This window comes from Rhinolophus sinicus, chromosome 2, assembly GCF_057876585.1.
Source record: "Rhinolophus sinicus isolate RSI-liver-muscle chromosome 2, RSI-T2T, whole genome shotgun sequence".
In the NCBI taxonomy this organism is placed as follows: Eukaryota; Metazoa; Chordata; class Mammalia; order Chiroptera; family Rhinolophidae; genus Rhinolophus; species Rhinolophus sinicus.
The window spans coordinates 8,039,836-8,057,540 of record NC_142502.1 but is presented as its reverse complement, the minus strand read 5'-3'; the positions used below and the strand labels follow the sequence as shown (position 1 = coordinate 8,057,540).

Genomic DNA, 17,705 nt, shown 5'->3' with positions numbered 1-17,705 from the left:
GAGTCCCAGTGTCCAAAGGTCAAGGTAAGATGAGATAGCATCCGTGCTTCCAAAACATAAGTCTTTCGAAGGATTTTATATCCTCTTCCTATCCCCTTTGGTTTATAGTTCGGTTCGTTTTAAATTACTGATAATAACTGTGTTGTATTTTAAAATAATTATATCTAAAAATAGTTTAGAATAGAATACATTGAAATGAAGAGATTATATATGGATACCATAATTACTTAAACATTTCATTAATGTGAAAGACTGCCCTGCAGTGGGAGACAGCCATTTAACTGGTTTGACGTGAGGACCCTCAGGTTTCTACTGGCTACTTTGGTTCTTGGTGTCCGCGTTACAGAAGGCACTGTCCCTAGCCCATACGTGAAGCCTGCAGTCCAACAGAAGAAACAGCAGGAAAAATAATGAGACAGCATCATTTCACCATCAATTTGTAATTGAAAGTATTTTAGAGGCCAGTTTTGTAGGAGGATTTGAGCCACTGTTTTATTGCCTAAAGAAGAAATTAAGGAAGTTCTTCCTTCATTTGTAGGAAAACCTGGGAAAATGCCAAAGTTTGGGGTAGAAACTCATTTACTAATAATAGTTCCTGAGCATCCACTCGTGAGAACCTCGGTGCAGACCTGCCCTTGAGAAGCTCACGATTTAACGGGAAAGGCAGACAGGCAAAACAGAGTGAAATTCAGAGTGCTGTGGGGTCTTTGGTTAGACAAAGTTAATTCTGTGTCCAAGCTGCACATCGGAAATGAAACAGCCACCATGCTGGAAGAGGACATGGTTATGTGTGTGTTGGTTGGGGAAGGACGAGATCATACATTTCATCTGGGGCGTGTTGACCCCGAAGGTCCTTGGACACACCGAGGGGTAGGTAGGTGGCAGGGAGGCAGTTGGATATGAGTCCTGAGCTTAGGGAGTGGTCTGGGAAGGGAGCTGACATGAATGGGGTCCTTGAACCGTGGACATGACTGTGATCCAGAGAGAGAAGGGGGCCGAGGGCCAAGCCTAGAAAGGAGGAGCTGGCACCCCTCTACCCAGAGCACCAGAATTAGGGAGAAGTGGCAGACACTGATGCATTTACCCTTGTGAGTATTCATGAGGATTAGACTTCCCTGTCTTGTTCTCATGGAGTCCTTGCTTATCTCATTGGAAGTAATTAGGCATGAAAAGAACTTGTAACAGATTTTTTGAAATCTGATTTCATGTTGTATCAGTAGTCTTCAGTTATCTGTGACGCTCTTGTTCCAAAATTGAGTATCTTCCTCCATCATTGCTTGACAACTAGACTGTTGCTGCTTTTTTCTTGTCTCCGATCTTACTAACAGAGCATTATCTTCCCAAGAAAGCTGTGGTTGGAGCTGATTAATGGTGAGGAATTTAGGGGCTGGTTTTTTGTTCTATTTTGCTTTAGTTCTATTTTGCTTTAGTGTAATGCTGAGCACCGATAGCTCTTTAAGTCACAGGTCTTATATTCAGGAATTAGACGTCTGTTCTACTGTCTGGTATCTGTTTCTCTAAAATGGAAAACTGTGTTATTGAAAAGATGCCTCCGTGCAGCGTCATTCCTCCGTCACTTCACAAATACTTACTGCCATATGTCATCTAACATGACAGGCCCTGGGGAAATAGTAGTGAGCGTGCAGCAGTCCACCAAAGCTCACAGTCCAGCCTGGGCGTCAGGCAGAAATCACATAATCACACAGTAAGGACAGGAGAGCAGTGATGTGAGAACCCACAGCAAGGGGGCGGGGGGAACTTGTTTGGGATCGATGTATATTAATTCCGGGGCCTTGTGAAGAGTAAGTGTGTGCTGTTGTTGCCTGCTAACGAGCTATCGTTATCAAAAATAAAAAATAATTAAGTGATAAAGTGACCCCTTCAGCCAGCACCAAGATACAGAGCTGCTTTTCAGAACATACTTGAACAAATGAGTGAGAAGGTGGAAAGGGGGAGAAGAAAAGCCTGCTTCCCACAGTCGTCACCCGTGACATTTGCCTTGCAGTGGGGTTCTGACATACTGTTTTGTTTTGAAATACGTAAATTGTACATTTCGGTTAAAGTTACAAGAAGTCGTGTTCCATATTCCTCCTCATTTAAAGCTGCTTGCCAACACATCCAGCATCTGCCTTTCAGGAGCTTCGGCAGGACAGACCCCCTGCAGTCTCCTTCCCTGAGCCTGTGTCCATGCGGTGCTTGTAGATGCGCTGGCCACACTTACTGTCACTCTTGGCAGCCAAAAATCTAAAGTCACTTTCACTGTTCCTGTTAGTTTTGTCTGTTTTTCCTTTATGCAGCATGCACTAACAAATTCATCACTGCCCCTGGAGGAAAACTGTTTTAGCCTTTTTTTCTTTTTAGTTTTCAGTCATTAAAATGTTGATCAGGTTTAAAGGAATGCTTGGTGGAAATTGATTTATTCTAACAGCGCCGTAAATTCTGTAAGCTTATTACTACCTAAATGAAATATATCTTCCCTTGCAGTTAATCTGTTTTAATCAGCACTTATGTCCTAAAATTGCCTTTTGATTGCCACTGGCTTTAATTCATTCATTGAACAACAAATACGTTGTCGTGCCACTGTCTACTCATAGCTCTTTTAGGTGCCAGGGGTTCAGCTGTGGACAGTCTTTGCCCCAAAGCTTACTGTCAAAATCTTAAAAGCAAAAAGAAGCAAGGACGTAAAAAGCCTTAAGTAACTTTCCCTTTGTATAAATCCTGGTCTTTCTAGTCAGATAGCCCTGGCTTGACCACTGAATGACTTTGTCAACTTACTTGACCTCTCTCAGGTTGTTTCTGCTTCTGTAAAATGGAAATAGATTGCTTGGTTGTCACAGTGAGTTGCTCAGGGGGAGACAAATGTCATTAGACACAAAAGATAGAAAGTTTTAATGGCCACAGTCGCAGAGGCTCCTGTGGACGGTCCTGCTTCCTGGCCCCCAGGGTTCCCCTTGGGGACATCCACCTGGATGACACCACTTATCAGTGGCTATGAGATTCTTCTGTGCTGCTCTGATGGAGGGGGTCCCCCTCCCATCCAGCCTTCCTCTGCCCTGCCTGTTTCCCCAACATGGTCCTCAGTGCGTGCTCCCAGACCTGGGGACATGAGGGGAACTCCCTGGGGACAGCCATCAGCACCAGCACGATGGCCCATGCGAGTGCCATTCCAGCAGTGCTGGTATGTAACTCACTGGGTTATTTTGACAACGAGGCGAAACTTTTAGTGTAGTGCTTAGCACAAGTCAGCACTCAATGAATGTATTAATACCATTAATATAATATTAATAATACATTAATACCATCCTTGTTCACAGTGAAATAAAACATTAGACAAACTATTTCAGAAGCATCTTCTTTTCCAAATAAGGTTAGATAACATGCATACATAACCTAATGTAATTTCTCTTGAAATATACGTGGATATTTGATATACTCTAATACGTACCTAAGTTTTTGCTTCTAAATTTGAGAAATTTTTAACAAAACTTTAAAAAAATAAACGAATATTATCCTCTTCTTAATGCTCCTCCTCCAACCCAAATAAACAAAACAAGAAAGCAAAAACAATCCACAAAAGTTCAACTGATTCTGATTCTGCTGAATGTCCACATAAAATAATGATTATATTTATTGTGCTATTAGTCACGTTTCACTATCAGAGGATTAAAATTCTTGCGGTAACAACCAGCTCCATTCCTACTTAATGCTTTGTGTATCCCCTCAGTTACTTGTCTGGTTTTCAGTTCTAAATATATTTTGTCCTTCTAACCGAGGGAGGCTATGAGGTTTGCCGGCCCCCGGCCCTTGCCGCCCGTCAGTGGCCCTGGTCCTTGCTCGCAGGTGCTGTTTGGCACGGCGGACGGGCAGGTGATCGTCATGGACTGCCACGGCAGGATGCTGGCCCACGTCCTCCTGCACGAGTCGGACGGCATCCTCAGCATGTCCTGGAACTGCCCCGCCTTCCTGGTGGAGGACAGCAGCGAGAGCGACAGCGACTCCGACGAGTACTCCCCCCCACAAGGTAGCGCCGCTGCGGGGGCAGGAGCATGTCGCCCCGGCAGAGGGCGGAGGGCGGCGGTCCTCAGGCTCCGCCCTCCACTGGCCCCACCCTCCACAGGCTCCGCCCCTCCGCTGGTCCCACCCTCCACTGGCTCCGCCCCCAACCTTCTGGGAGGAGTTCACAGACCCAAACGCGAGGCTGGCCTGGCCTCGTCTCTTCTTGATTTCACTGTCTCTCCTCTGCCGTCCCTTTTCTCATTATCACTGGGGAGGCTGATGCAGCGCCATTGGCTTACGTTTGCCTAGATATAAAACGGGACTGAGGACCCTTTCTGTGTCCCTGGGGAGGAGTGAGACTAAAGAGAGCTGAAGGTGAAAACTGCTGTGCTGTTCCTGTAACTTAATTTGCTGTTCACATCCCTAATGCAGCTTTAGTTGTGTGAGCAAGGGGCTTCTTCCCGTCACGAAGGCCAGTACAGGGCATCCCTGCATCCCTGTCTCTATCTCAGGCAGAAGCTCCTCCCTTCCTCAGTTCAGAGGGACAGGCTTCTCACCTCCCCACCGCCCACCCCACAACCTCCCAGTTGTAAATCAGATGAGTTGGCATCACGCTTTTAAACATCTGCACCAGTAATGGAGGGTTGTTTCAGACTTGGGGGGGATGATTTTGGACTCCAGCCTCCTTCACCCTGTGCAGGGTGTCCACCCTCCAGTGCGTGTGAGACGTGGGAAGGCAGAAGCCTGTGGCGCTGCTGCGGCCACCAGCCCTGTCAGCACTCGGCACTGGCCACGCAGGGTCTTGCTCTTCACCAGCGTCCGTTCCCTGCACGCACCTCTTTTCTTAACAAAGCGTGTCATGTTAAGAAGCAGTGGCAGGAATGACCCCTGATTAGAAGCTGTCACACTGCTGCATGACTGCTGGCCCCAGCCAGGCCGTTGCACTCACCCTGCATGCTGAGTGCCCCTAATGGCCTGTGGGTGCATGCTGGACCCTTCCTGCCCTGTCCTGTGACTGGGGCCCGCTCGTCCTGGGAAGGGCTGGTCCACGGGAAGCTTTCAAAATCACCCCCATCGGCACCTGCCCCATCGGGATTTGGACTGCTCTCCTTCATCTTCTCCCTCCTGTCCCAGACGTGGTGATACGTTCTGCTTCCCAGAGACACACGCAAACACACACACACACATTACTTGTGTGTGTGTGTGTGGGGGGGGGTTCTTGTTTATTTTTCAAGAAGATGATGTTCACACATGAAAAAAATGCAGATCAGTGGTAGCATTTCAGGATCAGTAGGTCTTGATGGAGTGTTCTTAGCACCCACAGATCCATTTGGGAGCTAGGCATGCACTTTCCTGGTAGGACCCAGCCTTGCATGAAGTATTGGTCGTTTCTTTAGCCTCATAGTAATGAAGTCAATATCTTAAAACGTTGGACCCAGTGTACTTCTAAAACAGAACTTTACTAGATGGAATGTAGATTTACTCATTCCCCATTATTATTGGAAGAAACACGATCCAGAGACCAAGGTTATGAAGCAAGTCCAGAGTAAGTCTAAGATGAGAACTCAGTGCTTGGTGCTGCTCTAACCAGTTGCCTTTCCCAGAAGTCGTGGGGTGACGGGTTTGCCTTTGCCTTTCCCATAGAGCAGGGTGTTCCCCGTGGCCTAGGGCTCACGTGTGAGTGCAGAGGGAGGTACCTGCAGCCTCCTCAGGTGCAGCAAAGGACAGCAGTCACGGGGGGTCCTCTGCAGGCGGGCTGAGTGCGTATGGTATGGCCGGTGGGTGTCAGGCAGGCCCACCGGGTGGTGCCTGAGGGAGGCCTCCGAGGGAGCTCCGATTAACCCTGGCCCATGGGAGGGACTGGCTTTTACTTGTTGAAGTAACTTGGAAGAATCCAGACTGTGGTCCATCGTGCTCCTTCCTTAACTTCCGATAAGTACTCACTCCTTGAATATACAAAGCAGGATTTTCTTCGTGCTGACTGTGCACTGCCCAGGTAGCAGAATTCCTTAGGAGCCACATCCAAGCTCAGCTTTCCTTCCAGATTTGGGGTCTCGAATAGTAAAAACTCAACCAAGAACTCATGGTGGCTGCTGTGGCCACTCATTTCCTATGATATCCAATAAAAGCATTTAGTGATGAAAAGCAATTTTTCTCTGTATGTTGGACCAGAATGAAGAAAACATTTTTATCCCTCTTCCCACCATCCTTGTATGTTATAGGACATTCAAAGAATTTGTGTTTACATGTCATTAGAAACATAGAACACATTAGCAGAGAAGTTAATGTACTCTGCACACACCTTTTCCCCGCCACACAGCAGAGCCCCAGGAACCCCACTCAGGGTCTGCCCCGTCCTGCCTCTCATCCCAGGTCCTCTGGGGGCCCCTCAGCTGGTCTGTGGGTCCTGAGTGGTATCAAGCGTTGCCTTCATGTTCAGCGGTCTGCATTACCAGGCAGTTCTCAAGCTCTCCGCAGGATCGCAGCGTGGGGGGCTGGACTGGGCTCACGTGCTCACTGCCATTTTGTCACTCGGCGCTTTTGTCCCCGCAGATGGTCCAGCAGCGTATCCCATCCCGGTGCAGAGCATCAAGCCGCTGCTCACGGTCAGCTTCACCTCGGGGGACATCAGCTTAATGAGCAACTATGATGACTTGTCGCCTACTCTCATCCGCTCAGGGCTGAAAGGTACAGAGGGCTGTATGTGACCCCAGGCCAGAGAGCCGCCTTCCTGACCAGGTGTCAGTCACACACCTGCTATCGACTCACCTCGTCCTCTGCAGTGGCCTGTTCCAGGCCTAGTGGAGTCTGTTAGTAAAAGTCATTTCTTCTCGCTCCTCTGCTGCTTATCTGACAAGTTGCTACCTGGTCTTGCCTGGAGGAGAGCTTTCTGGCAGTCAGTCTTCAACTTCACCTCCTCTTCTCCCACGACAACAAGAATGGGGTGTGTTAGCCTCTGGCTGATGCCGGGTCTGCACAATGCTGGACGGCAGCAGACGGTGCACGAGACAAGTTTACGCAGAAGCCCCTGTTTTAAGGCTTATTAAGGAGCCGATTGTTGTGCAGTAAGGTTAGCTTGACAGACGTCTGGAGGCTCCACTGTTGCCAGACTGAGGCACTGGTGTGAAGAGCAGTCAAGTGCTGATACCTCCTGATGGCCATTATGAAACGCTGTTCCCTCAGGAGGAAGCCGGTGTCCGTAGGCGTTTGGAGCGTTCTGAATTTTACAGTTTGACAGCACTGCTGATGGTGTGGCCCGATGAGGTTTTTTGGAAAAACAGTTCTGTCTCCTCAGAGTTAAATGGTATAATGTAGAAATTGCTGGGCTGCCTCTGGTGCTTGATGTTACAGAGACTGACCATAATGTGAATGAGAGGGGGAGGGGCAAGCCGGAACCTTCAGTTGCGCTGGCTGCTGTCATTCAGAACTGGCCGTCAGACCAGAGAGCCACGGCCACGCGCTGAATAATTCAGGAGGCACAAGGAACTAGAGAATCAAGTCCATACAGCTAACCGCTGCTTGGCGGGAATATGTCATACCTGACAGCACACCCCCACATGAACTTATTAATTCTATTTTAAAACTAGGGAATATTTTTAGAAGCAGGTTATACTCCCTCTTTGAGTGTCCCATTTTGCTGTGTCGAAACTATAATTGTAAGGAATGATTGAGCCTGTGAACCCTGAGGGTCGTGAACTGTGTAGAAGTCCCTCTTTACATAAATGGGTCCCACTGGAGCTGAGTATTTTTTTTGTGATGATGATGAACATAAATTCCTTGGGGTTTTTCTGAATTTTCTGTCTTTCATGGAGCTAAAATACAGGGATGGCCATCATAAATTCTCCCATATATTTAGTAATCCAAGCTAAATATATTTTTTCCTTCAGAAATTCTATTTGCAAACCCTTTAACGAAGTTTGTTAATTTCATTAGACCCTGACTCTAGTTCTGGAACCCTGAACTTCACTCTCTACTATTTGATCAGGGCTGAAAAGAACGCAGTTACCACTTAGTTCCTTTTTATTCTTTATAGGGTGAATTTTTCTAATTTTTCACTATCTTACCTACCTATGGGAACTTTAGTTTTTTATTCCTTGGATGTGTGATTTTGCTCGCTGTCAGACTAGATCGCATTGGAGCAGCATCTCTGACACACTCCTGCCAGATTTGCCGCAGAGGATTAGAAACACAAAGAGGGGACTTGGGTTGATGACCCAAAGTAGCCCTCCCGAATGAAATTTGTTGACCCGAGTTTTATCCTAACTCCTATCTAATCCACTTAGTCTCTCTGTTATTTGTCTCAAAGAAATATCATCAGAGAACTTTTCCAGTAAAGAAAGGTGACTCATGATCTTCCTTAGTTTATCACCAACATTTATGTCACAAGCAAAAGAACTTAGCTGCCAGATAGCTCACGGTCGCCCTCTTCCCCACCATCTGTCACACTCATCTTCATCACAGATTCATATGTGGGGTGGGGGGTTGCTTTGCAGATGTTTCTTGAGCAAGTTCTGCCTTGAAGAAAAATCTGAGAATCCAAAATTTGGGGTCTTCTTTCTATCAGACAATGAATTGTAAATTGGTTCACCTCACTTAGGGCTTTTACCCTTTGTTGTGAATTTTACTCTTTCTCGAGGATGTAGGGGAAGAAGAGCTTTCCCACTACCCACCTGAGGTTATCCAACTGGGGCCCCGTAAATTAGACTGACAAAAGACAGATTGACAAGAGAAAAACAAGCAGAAGTTGATTCACGAGCATTGTGCTTACTGTGGAAACGCTCGGATGAGCCACTCAGAGGGGTGCTTAGAACTCGGGCCTACGTGGCATGTTAACAAAAGAACAACGCAGGTTTAGAGAGGTGGCAAAACAAAGGAAAGGGACTTGAAGTTTCTAGGGCAGCAAATTATGGGAAGGAAAATACATGGGGGAACTAATGGAAGTTAAGGGCCAGTTAGTAATGTTTGTCATATGCCTTCTGTGGGCTGGTAAGTGTCTAAAGTGGTCTCCAGTGATTAATTTATGTCCTTCCTGGTGGGGGTGTGGTACATGTTTACAAATTTATGTCCTGCTTTCAGGCAGGAGAAGGAAGAGCTGAGGGTTCTTACAGTAAAAAGAACATTCATGAGAAGAATCAGCCCTGCTTTCTTAGCCCCTGGATTGGTGCAAGATGGTAATCTTTCGATGTCCAGTGATCTGGACAATTGAACAGTTTCTCCTTGAGGCCATTCAGATGGTCATCTGAGGGTTTGATGTATGTCCAGGCCTTGATGCGGGACTGGAAAGTTCAGGAGTTTAAGTTCCCAGAGTAGTTAAAGCAAGAGTAGAATCATTTCTTCATGCCTCAGCCTACTGTGTTTTAATAATTCAGCGGCTTGACCGTAGTGACTCCATTTTGTCTCTTCACTCTAGTCCTCACCTGCATTAGAGAAATCCCTGTGTGTTTGCTTATAAATATTTGGGCTCATTCTTCACTCATACAGGCAGCGCCCACCTAGTAAACAGAACCTCCTCGAGTGCTCAGGGCTCATCTTAGTGCAACATCTGAATGCAGTTGTGTGTAGGTCAGCCCTGCAGGGCCAACAACCACTTTTCTGTTGGGAAAAACCACCTTGTGACAAAATTCAAAAAATCTTACTAAAATAAATACATAACAGAAAGAATGGTGCAGGTATTCACTTGCCCGTGTTCTGACCAAAGTGGGTCAGCTGAGGAGCGTTGGGAATTGAGTGCTATCGTCTTTATTTCTGCACAGTTGCAGTGATGTTTCTACCCTAAACAACGGTAGACTCCATCTTTTTGTTACTTTTACTTGTTAGTGTTAGTTGCTCCTCCTTTTGACTTCCTTGTGTTTCCAAAGGTACCATCCAGAGAGGTCATTTCAGTTTCATTTTCACGACCAGGCTCATCCCTAGAGCAATCGAGGCATTTGGGCATCCAAAGCACACGTTAGTGTGTGCACCAATCCTCTAGCTTCCCCTGTCTTCTTTTAAAAAATCTTACCAGCGTATGCATTTGATTCTTTTAAGTTTGTCTTCATTTCCTGGTTTGCACTCAACCTTATTCATATCCTCTTGTAAGAAAAAGGGGAAAAAAACAACAACCCTCCCTTAATTTGATGCTTTCACTCTCCCAGGTTGTAGTTTTTTCATTTTTGTGTTGGTCCGTAATTGCTTCCGCTTAGCCCTCTGCTTCCTCTGTCTGTCTAGTTTCTGTCTGTGGCTGACTTGACAAGCGAGCTCTGGCTTCCTTGGGGCTCGAGAGCCATCTTGTCCCAAGGGCCACTGTCAGTCTTCAAGGGAGGTCAAGAACCTCGGGGACCTCAGCATGGCTGGTGTTAATGTCAGCATCAGTACCGCACGTGAGCAGGGGCTGCCATGATCACATGTGACCTGGTAGAGCTCAGGAGCTGTCGAATTCTAGACCCAGCTCTGATATGCGTCCCTTCCCGACCTCCCTGCAGAATGGGCCCCTGAGTTCCAGATTGCAGGGATCTCTGGATAAGCCACATATGTCTTAGGGACTGGAGGGAGCAAAATTGTGCTGTAAATCTTATTATTACTAACAGCTTGTTTTACCAGCGAAAGTAACTTGCTCACGTTGGGGTTAGACAAACTATTTAATAGCCATTTCTTGTAGGCACTGAGTAGCTTGTAGGTGGGCATCACATCCTCAGCGTAGCGTTTCTTTGACAACATTACCACCCAACGGAGGTATTTATCTTCTTTTCTAAGCCCCACATCATCATTACATGTTAACTAAAAGTCAGGGCCTTCATATGCAGATATATCCTTCCTTTACCGGAACCTCACCTGTGCAGCGGTGCACAGAAATCCGATGAGTATAAACTGACGCTTTGCTCGATTTACTTCTTTTTTTCTTTTTTAATCTGTTGGGGTGACAATTGTTAGTAAAATTACATAGGTTTCAAGTGTACAATTCTGTATTACATCATCTATAAATCCCATTGTGTGTTCACCACCCAGAGTCAGTTCTCCTTCCATCACCATATATTTGATCCCCCTTACCCTCATCTCCCACCCCCCACCCCCCTTACCCTCTGGTAACCACTAAACTATTGTCTGTGTCTATGAGTTTCTGTTTCTCATTTGTTTGCCTTGTTCTTTTGTTGTTTTTGGTTTATATAACACATATCAGTGAAATCATATGGTTCTCTGCTTTTTCTGTCTGATTTATTTCGCTTAGCATTACACTCTCAAGATCCATCCATGTTGTCACAAATGTTCCTATGTTACTATTCGGCGTTAAGAAAAGATGATTTACTTCTTACTTTTAGCATTTATGACCCCTTTGAGTCATCTCTGGGGCTGGGGACACAGCAGTGGGAAAAGCAGTTAGGATGTACAGTCACAGGTCTGTCATCTTACTGCTCTCTCAGAGTTGTGCAAGACCCATTAAGGAAATGCAGGTATTGGAGATAAATGTTTAATATGCTAGCTTTGTCATGTATGGTGTTGCCTGATTTAGTTACATTTCAGAGGAACTGCAATTCCTATCTATGTGAAAAGCACCTGTTTTGAATAGAGTCTGTATTATCTTCGGAGAAGTAGGTAGCTAACATCTTCGTGAGAGAGAGAAAGGGGAAGAGCCACCGTTGTATTTGCTCAGGGTCTCTATGTTTTAAACTTCTTCAAGTTCAGGGAGGGTCATGTCTTCAAGCTGACCATTTCCTCTTTGTGATTGCAGAGGTGGTGGCCCAGTGGTGCACGCAGGGAGACCTCCTGGCAGTTGCTGGTATGGATCGGCAGACCCAGCCTGGTGACCTTCCCAATGGCCCTCTCCTGAAGAGCGCCATGGTCAAGTTCTACAATGTTCGTGGGGAGCACATCTTCACACTGGACACACTTGTGCAAGTAAGGATGTGTGTAAGACACTCACAGTGATGCCCTCTGGTAGTGTGCCCCCATCGCCATTCAATACTCGTGATTTGGTTGTACTCCTTGGAATTGTCTGTGAGATTTTAATCCTTTGTTGACTTTAATTAAATTAGGAGGTATAAACCAGGAGAAATGGGGAGAAAGACATTTTTGCCTTTTAACCAAAATACTTGATTCCGTTGCCCAATAGATAAGCAGACTGACCTGGTGTTTATCATCCGTCTGAAGTAGAAATCAGAACTATGCAGAAGTGAATGCTGACTCTTTATTTATTCACTCTGATACTACGTTTGTTGTGCCAGTAATATACTTTTATATTTCAACTAAGTTATTGTTAAACAGTAAGTTAAAAAGCTTAAAGGTCTTGAAGAAAATATGCACAGGTGGGCCCCTTTCTGTTGGTTTTTATGTCCCAGAAATCATAGACAAGTTCATTTCTGTTCTGGGTCACTTACAGTGCCGGAGAGAATTGTCAGCGTTGCGTAGTGGAGACAGCGCTGCTAGTGAGTTGAGATTCATGGGGATGATAATAAACTTGGGACTTCCGTCCTAACCTTACCCAGCTCATCAGAGAGGCAGGTCTACCAGATTTGGGGTAATTTTTAATTAGGTGCGGGCATTAATTATTTAAATACATCTTTTTTTTGTAAATTGTGGTAAAAGACATATAACAGAAAATTACCATCTTAACCATTTTTTAAGTGTACAGTTCAGTAATGTTAAGTGTATTCCATTGTGGTATAACCAATCTCTAGAACTCTTTCATATTGTGAAACTGAAACTCTGTACCATTCTGTTTCCATGAGTTTGACCACTCTACATACCTCGTATACGTGGAATCATACAGTGTTTGTCTTTTTGTGGCTGGCTTATTTCAGTTAGCACAGTGAATGTCCCCATGGTTCATCCATGTGGTAGCGTGTGTCAGAATTGCCTTCCTTTTTAAGGCTGAATAATATACCATTTTATTTCTTTATATCACATTTTATTCGTTCATCAGTGGACATTTGGGTTCCTTCCACTTTGGCTATTACTGACAATGCTGCTATGTACAAATACCTCTTTGAGACACTGCTTTCAGTCCATTTGGATAAACACCCAGAGGTCGACTTGCTGAATCATAAGGTAGTTCTATTTCTCATTTTTTGAGGAACTGCCACACTGTTTTTCACGGCAGCTGCACAATTTACATTCCCACCAGCAGTGGGCAACAGCTCCGTTTTCTCTACATCTTCACCAACACTTGTCGTTCGCTAGTTTTTTTTTGTTTTGTTTTTTTATTGGGGAAGGGGTACAGGACTTTATTGGGGAACAGTGTGTACTTCCAGGACTTTTTTCCAAGTCAAGTTGTTGTCCTTTCAATCTTAGTTGTGGAGGGTGCCATTGAGCTTCAAGTTGTTGTTCTTTCAGTCTTAGTTGTGGAGGGCACAGCTCAGCTCCAGGTCCAGTTGCCGTTTCTAGTTGCAGGGGGCACAGCCCACCATCCCTTGCGGGAGTCGAGCTGGCAACCTTGTGGTTGAGAGGACGCACTCCAACCAACTGAGCCATCCGGGAGCTCAGCGGCAGCTCAGCTCAAGGTGCCGTGTTCAATCTTAGTTGCAGGGGGCAGAGCCCACCATCCCTTGCAGGACTCGGGGAATTGAACTGGCAACTTTGTGGTTGAGAGCCCACTGGCCCATGTGGGAATTGAACCGGCAGCCTTCGGAGTTAGGAGCATGGAGCTCTAACAGCCTGAGCCACCGGGCCGGCCGGGCCCCACCGCTGGTTTTTTATAGTAGCCATTCTGATGGGTATGAGGTAGTACTGATTTGTATTTCCCTGATAATTAGTTATGTTGAGCATCTTTTCATGTGCTCATTGGCCGTTTGTGCTTCTTTGGAAAAATGTCTATTCAAGATCCTTGCCAATTTTTTATTTTATTTTTATTATTTGGTGGTTGTTGTTGAGTTGCAGGATTTAAATATCTTTTGACAATGCAATCTCTCCTATGTGCAAATAAGTACATTTGTTCGCTCATTTGTTCAAGTACCCAGCAAACATATTTTGAGGGGCTACTGTGCGGAATATGACACAGGAGCCATTCAAGATAATGGAAATTAAGTCCCAGCCAAAGCTGGACAGTGTGATTTTAAAGTGACTCACTACTGTCCATGCCTTCTCTCTAATCCCTAGAGGCAGAGGTGGTACAGATTGCCTACAATTAGAAATTGGAAAGGTAAATGCAGCAGAGAGACAAAAAATAGAGGGAACTAGGGGTGTCATGGAAACAGGCACCCAGGTAGCCTAGGTGCGTAGATACTTTAGGACTTGGGACTGGGAAGTGTGGAGTCACGCTAAGGCATGTTCCAGAGGAAGTGATAATGACAGGATGGGGAGTTGTGGCTGGGTAGGAAATTCCGATTCCTGTTTTAGAAGTGAAATAGTTCTGAGTGATGAGGCGAACCAGGGAAGACAGAAAGTGGGGTCAAGTGGAGGTCTTGGCCCATGTTTATGAGGCCAAGATGCGTGGCAAAAAACATGGAGTCCCTGCAGATTTGGGATTGAAGGAGAGATGACCTTGTTTATAATTGTGACCCTAATGCCAGTGCATTGCCTGGAACACAGTAGGTGCTCAGGAAATAATTGTCAGTGGATTAATAGATGAACAGTTGTCAATAGATGCTCTCTTTAGTTCTTTCTGTTGGTTATTTGAACCAGTGGGCTATGAGTCCTTTTGAATCAAATCTCATTCCAGCTTTGTATCCCTAACCTAACTGGAAAACAAGAAGGAGAGGGTGGGAATTTTCAGCCCTTTCTGAGTTAATAAGGTTTTTGTGTCTACGAGATTGCTTGTGAATTGAAGTGCTGAAACACACAAGAACATTCAGCATTGCCCGCTATTCTGTGTGACTCAGGACACCCTTCCTGGCAGCGCTCTGTTCCCTCTACAGGAAACGCGCTTTCCCCGCCATCTCAGCTGGGGAAATCCATCCTTAATGCCAGGGCACATTCTTTTCTCTACACACCCAGCGATTTCGATGCTTCTTCTCTAGAAACCCTCAGGGTGCTTAATGCTCTGGCATCTGTTACACTTTTCTGTCTACTTGTCTTACTTTCTTGACGTCTAAGACCATGTTTTCTTCATATTTCTGATCTTCACTGTGCCAAGAATGTAAGAGGCTCGGTGGCCTTAGCCACTGCAAAAGTTCTCATCAGCTGTCACATGAAAGTAACACGGGTCTTGAATTTAAACTATCTGGGGCTCAGGGATAAGAGAGGGGCTTGGCTGAACTTCCTTTGGGTAAAACTAGCCATATAGTGTCTCAACATTTTAATAAATTATTGATTCTTTTTTTTTCATTTGAGGGTCCATTTCAACCATTGCAAAAAAGTGCCTCAAAAAGTTAAAGAATGATGCTATTAAAAATTAAGTACAATATTAATTATATATAGCACCAACTTAACTCCTGTCTAGAATGATTCGAAAATCACATTTATCTGTGCTATGCTATTCAAGGAGTGCAAAGGCAGGGGCATTTTTATAGCAGGAAGGAAGTTAGGCAATTTATTGAACTGTTTATAAAAAGAATTTAATGCAGTTGAGATTGGCTAATTTATTTCCAAGTTAATTAGATTGTAGGTTATTCCGTACAAAACCGTTGCCAGGCATAAACTTGCCCAGCCTCGGCTTTAAAATTGATTCTCGTGATTTACTCATAATAGCCATGCCTGTGGCAGAAGCTCTTATAAGGAACTACATTATAATTTATTTTCCTTTCTTTCCTACCTGTTGTAATTGAAAATCCTGTAATTTATCTCATTAGCTATTATCTGGGACCGTCTATGTATAATTGCATATCTGGTAACCTAACAACAGATTTTCAGAGTTAGTGCTACAGACTGAAGTTTGCAGGCCTCAGTAATTTGGGTCTGGGTTGCTGGTTGGTGGGTTGGTTGGTTGCTTTGTTTCGTTTTAGCTTTATGAACTTTTTTTGCATTAAAATCAAAATCAAATGCAAAAGGGAGGGGTCACCTTATATTCTATAAGTTTCAATTATAAGTGAGCTTTTCCAGTTGTTTGTTGTAAATAGATGAGAAAACCCTTTCTGGTTATCTGCTTACAAAGTACAAAATGGTGTGTTCTTTAAAACTGAGATGTGGGTGACTGAATCCTGAGCTAGCTTTTATTGCATGACTTAGCTGGTGGCTGAGTCACTATAACTTAATATTCAAAACTGTCCATGGCGCCAACCAACAAAGTTTGCTGGTGACCAGTCACCAGCTTAGCCTGTTTAAAAGTGAATTATTCTAGAAAGTTTTCCTTCTTTGCATATGCTTGTGCAAATTAAACATCGCCTTTACTAGGGGCGGTTAGACATTTGCAGTGCATGTCCTCTGAGGCATAGCTCACCGCATTCCTCACAGGAAGGAGGGCCGGGCTGCGGGGACCTCCACAGCGATGAGACTCCCCAGTGGGCCACCTAGTGTCCTCAGCCCGGGGCCCTCACGGCAGGACCTGCGCTTGGACGGCCTCGTTTTCTCTCTCGGGCCAATTTTCTGGCTTTTCTGGCTCTTTGACCCTGTTGTTGTCTCTTAACTTTAATCCTGCTTGAATAGCTTATCTTAGTTATAGAAAAGACACCTGGTTTTTATTCCACTTAAATTTTTAGAAGACTCCGTCCAACTCACTGCTGTACATACAAAAAGTAGTAATAGAGTGAGGAAGCTTTCAATTCCAATTAGAAAAGTAAATGGGCTCCATCATCTCAGTCCGGCCTCCGCTGAGGCTGCCTCCTCCTCTGTCTAAAACGACTCCCTTGCTCTTTCTTGCCCCTTACTCTGCTCTGTTTTTACTTCACAGCATTTTTATCACCTCACACTGTCAAGTATTCCGTGCTGAGATACTAAGCTCTTTCTCTCTCTCCCCCTCCCGCCTCAGGACGACAGCTCCACGAGGGCAGGCGTTACCTTAACAGTGTCAGTCTGCAACCAGAGTGTATGTCAGTTTACAGATATTTACTGAATGATGGACGGACAGCTCAGTAGATGAATAAATGATTGGACGGATGCATGGCCGGTATCACACAGTGGCAGGAGATAAGGTTAGGAGGTACTTAGCGTGTGTGCCATAGGAGTAGAAGCCAGCGGTTGACGGTTGCATTCCACCGTGCTGTGGCAGGGGCTAACGTGAGCGAACTCACCTGCACCCCTTTTAAATGGCTGAGCACGGGGCATCGACACAGGGAGATGCTGGAGAGGACACTTGACCATGGAGGCATGCCTCGTTCTACTGCGCTTCGCTTTATGGACCTTTGTAGATGTTGCGCTTTTTACAAAATTCAAGGCAAGGCTCTCCACCAGCAACAGGTGTCAACTCGCTTTATTGCGCACTCGCTTTATTGCACCCGAACCAGTGGCGTCTCTGAGCGTGACCCCCTCACCCGTCCGGCCCAGCGAGGCCGCTCACCGTCCACCACTCGCCAAAGTGCTGCCTTGCCGCCTCACCGACACTTCTGAAAGGCAGCTTGCTAGCTTCACTCTTGCCTCCGGTTTGGATGTGTAAGATACGTGAACTTCCCTGCACAAATGACGATTTGAATGTTACCAACTTGCCATTTCCGGCCATCAATCCTAGAAATTGTCATTTCATGGCATTTGGGAAAGAGATTAAAGTGCACCGATGTACCCCTGAGTTTTCCCCTGGCAGACAGCACCTGTGGGAGCTGGGTTTGTGTGTCCCCGAGTGCTCCCCGGCTTACTGGGCTGGAACACTTGCTGCCTTTCTCTTCCGTGGCAGCTGCTCCCTGGAAGTGGGCGGCCCAGGGAGGCCGGTG

At 45.6% G+C, this 17,705-nt stretch overlaps 1 protein-coding gene across 3 annotated transcripts in view; it reads left to right on the top strand.

The window, feature by feature from the left end:
* Positions 1–17,705, top strand: part of TULP4 (TUB like protein 4) — a 202,835-nt gene that overhangs the window by 154,782 nt on the left and 30,348 nt on the right. For 2 of the 3 annotated variants that reach the window (XM_074333760.2, XM_074333761.2), the window contains exons 5-7: positions 3,841–4,021; positions 6,550–6,684; positions 11,702–11,868. In XM_074333760.2, the coding sequence (XP_074189861.2) occupies positions 3,841–4,021; positions 6,550–6,684; positions 11,702–11,868 (483 nt within the window). Of the gene's footprint in view, positions 1–3,773; positions 4,022–6,549; positions 6,685–11,701; positions 11,869–17,705 lie in introns of all 3 variants that reach the window. The other variant, XM_074333762.2, reaches the window with a different exon arrangement.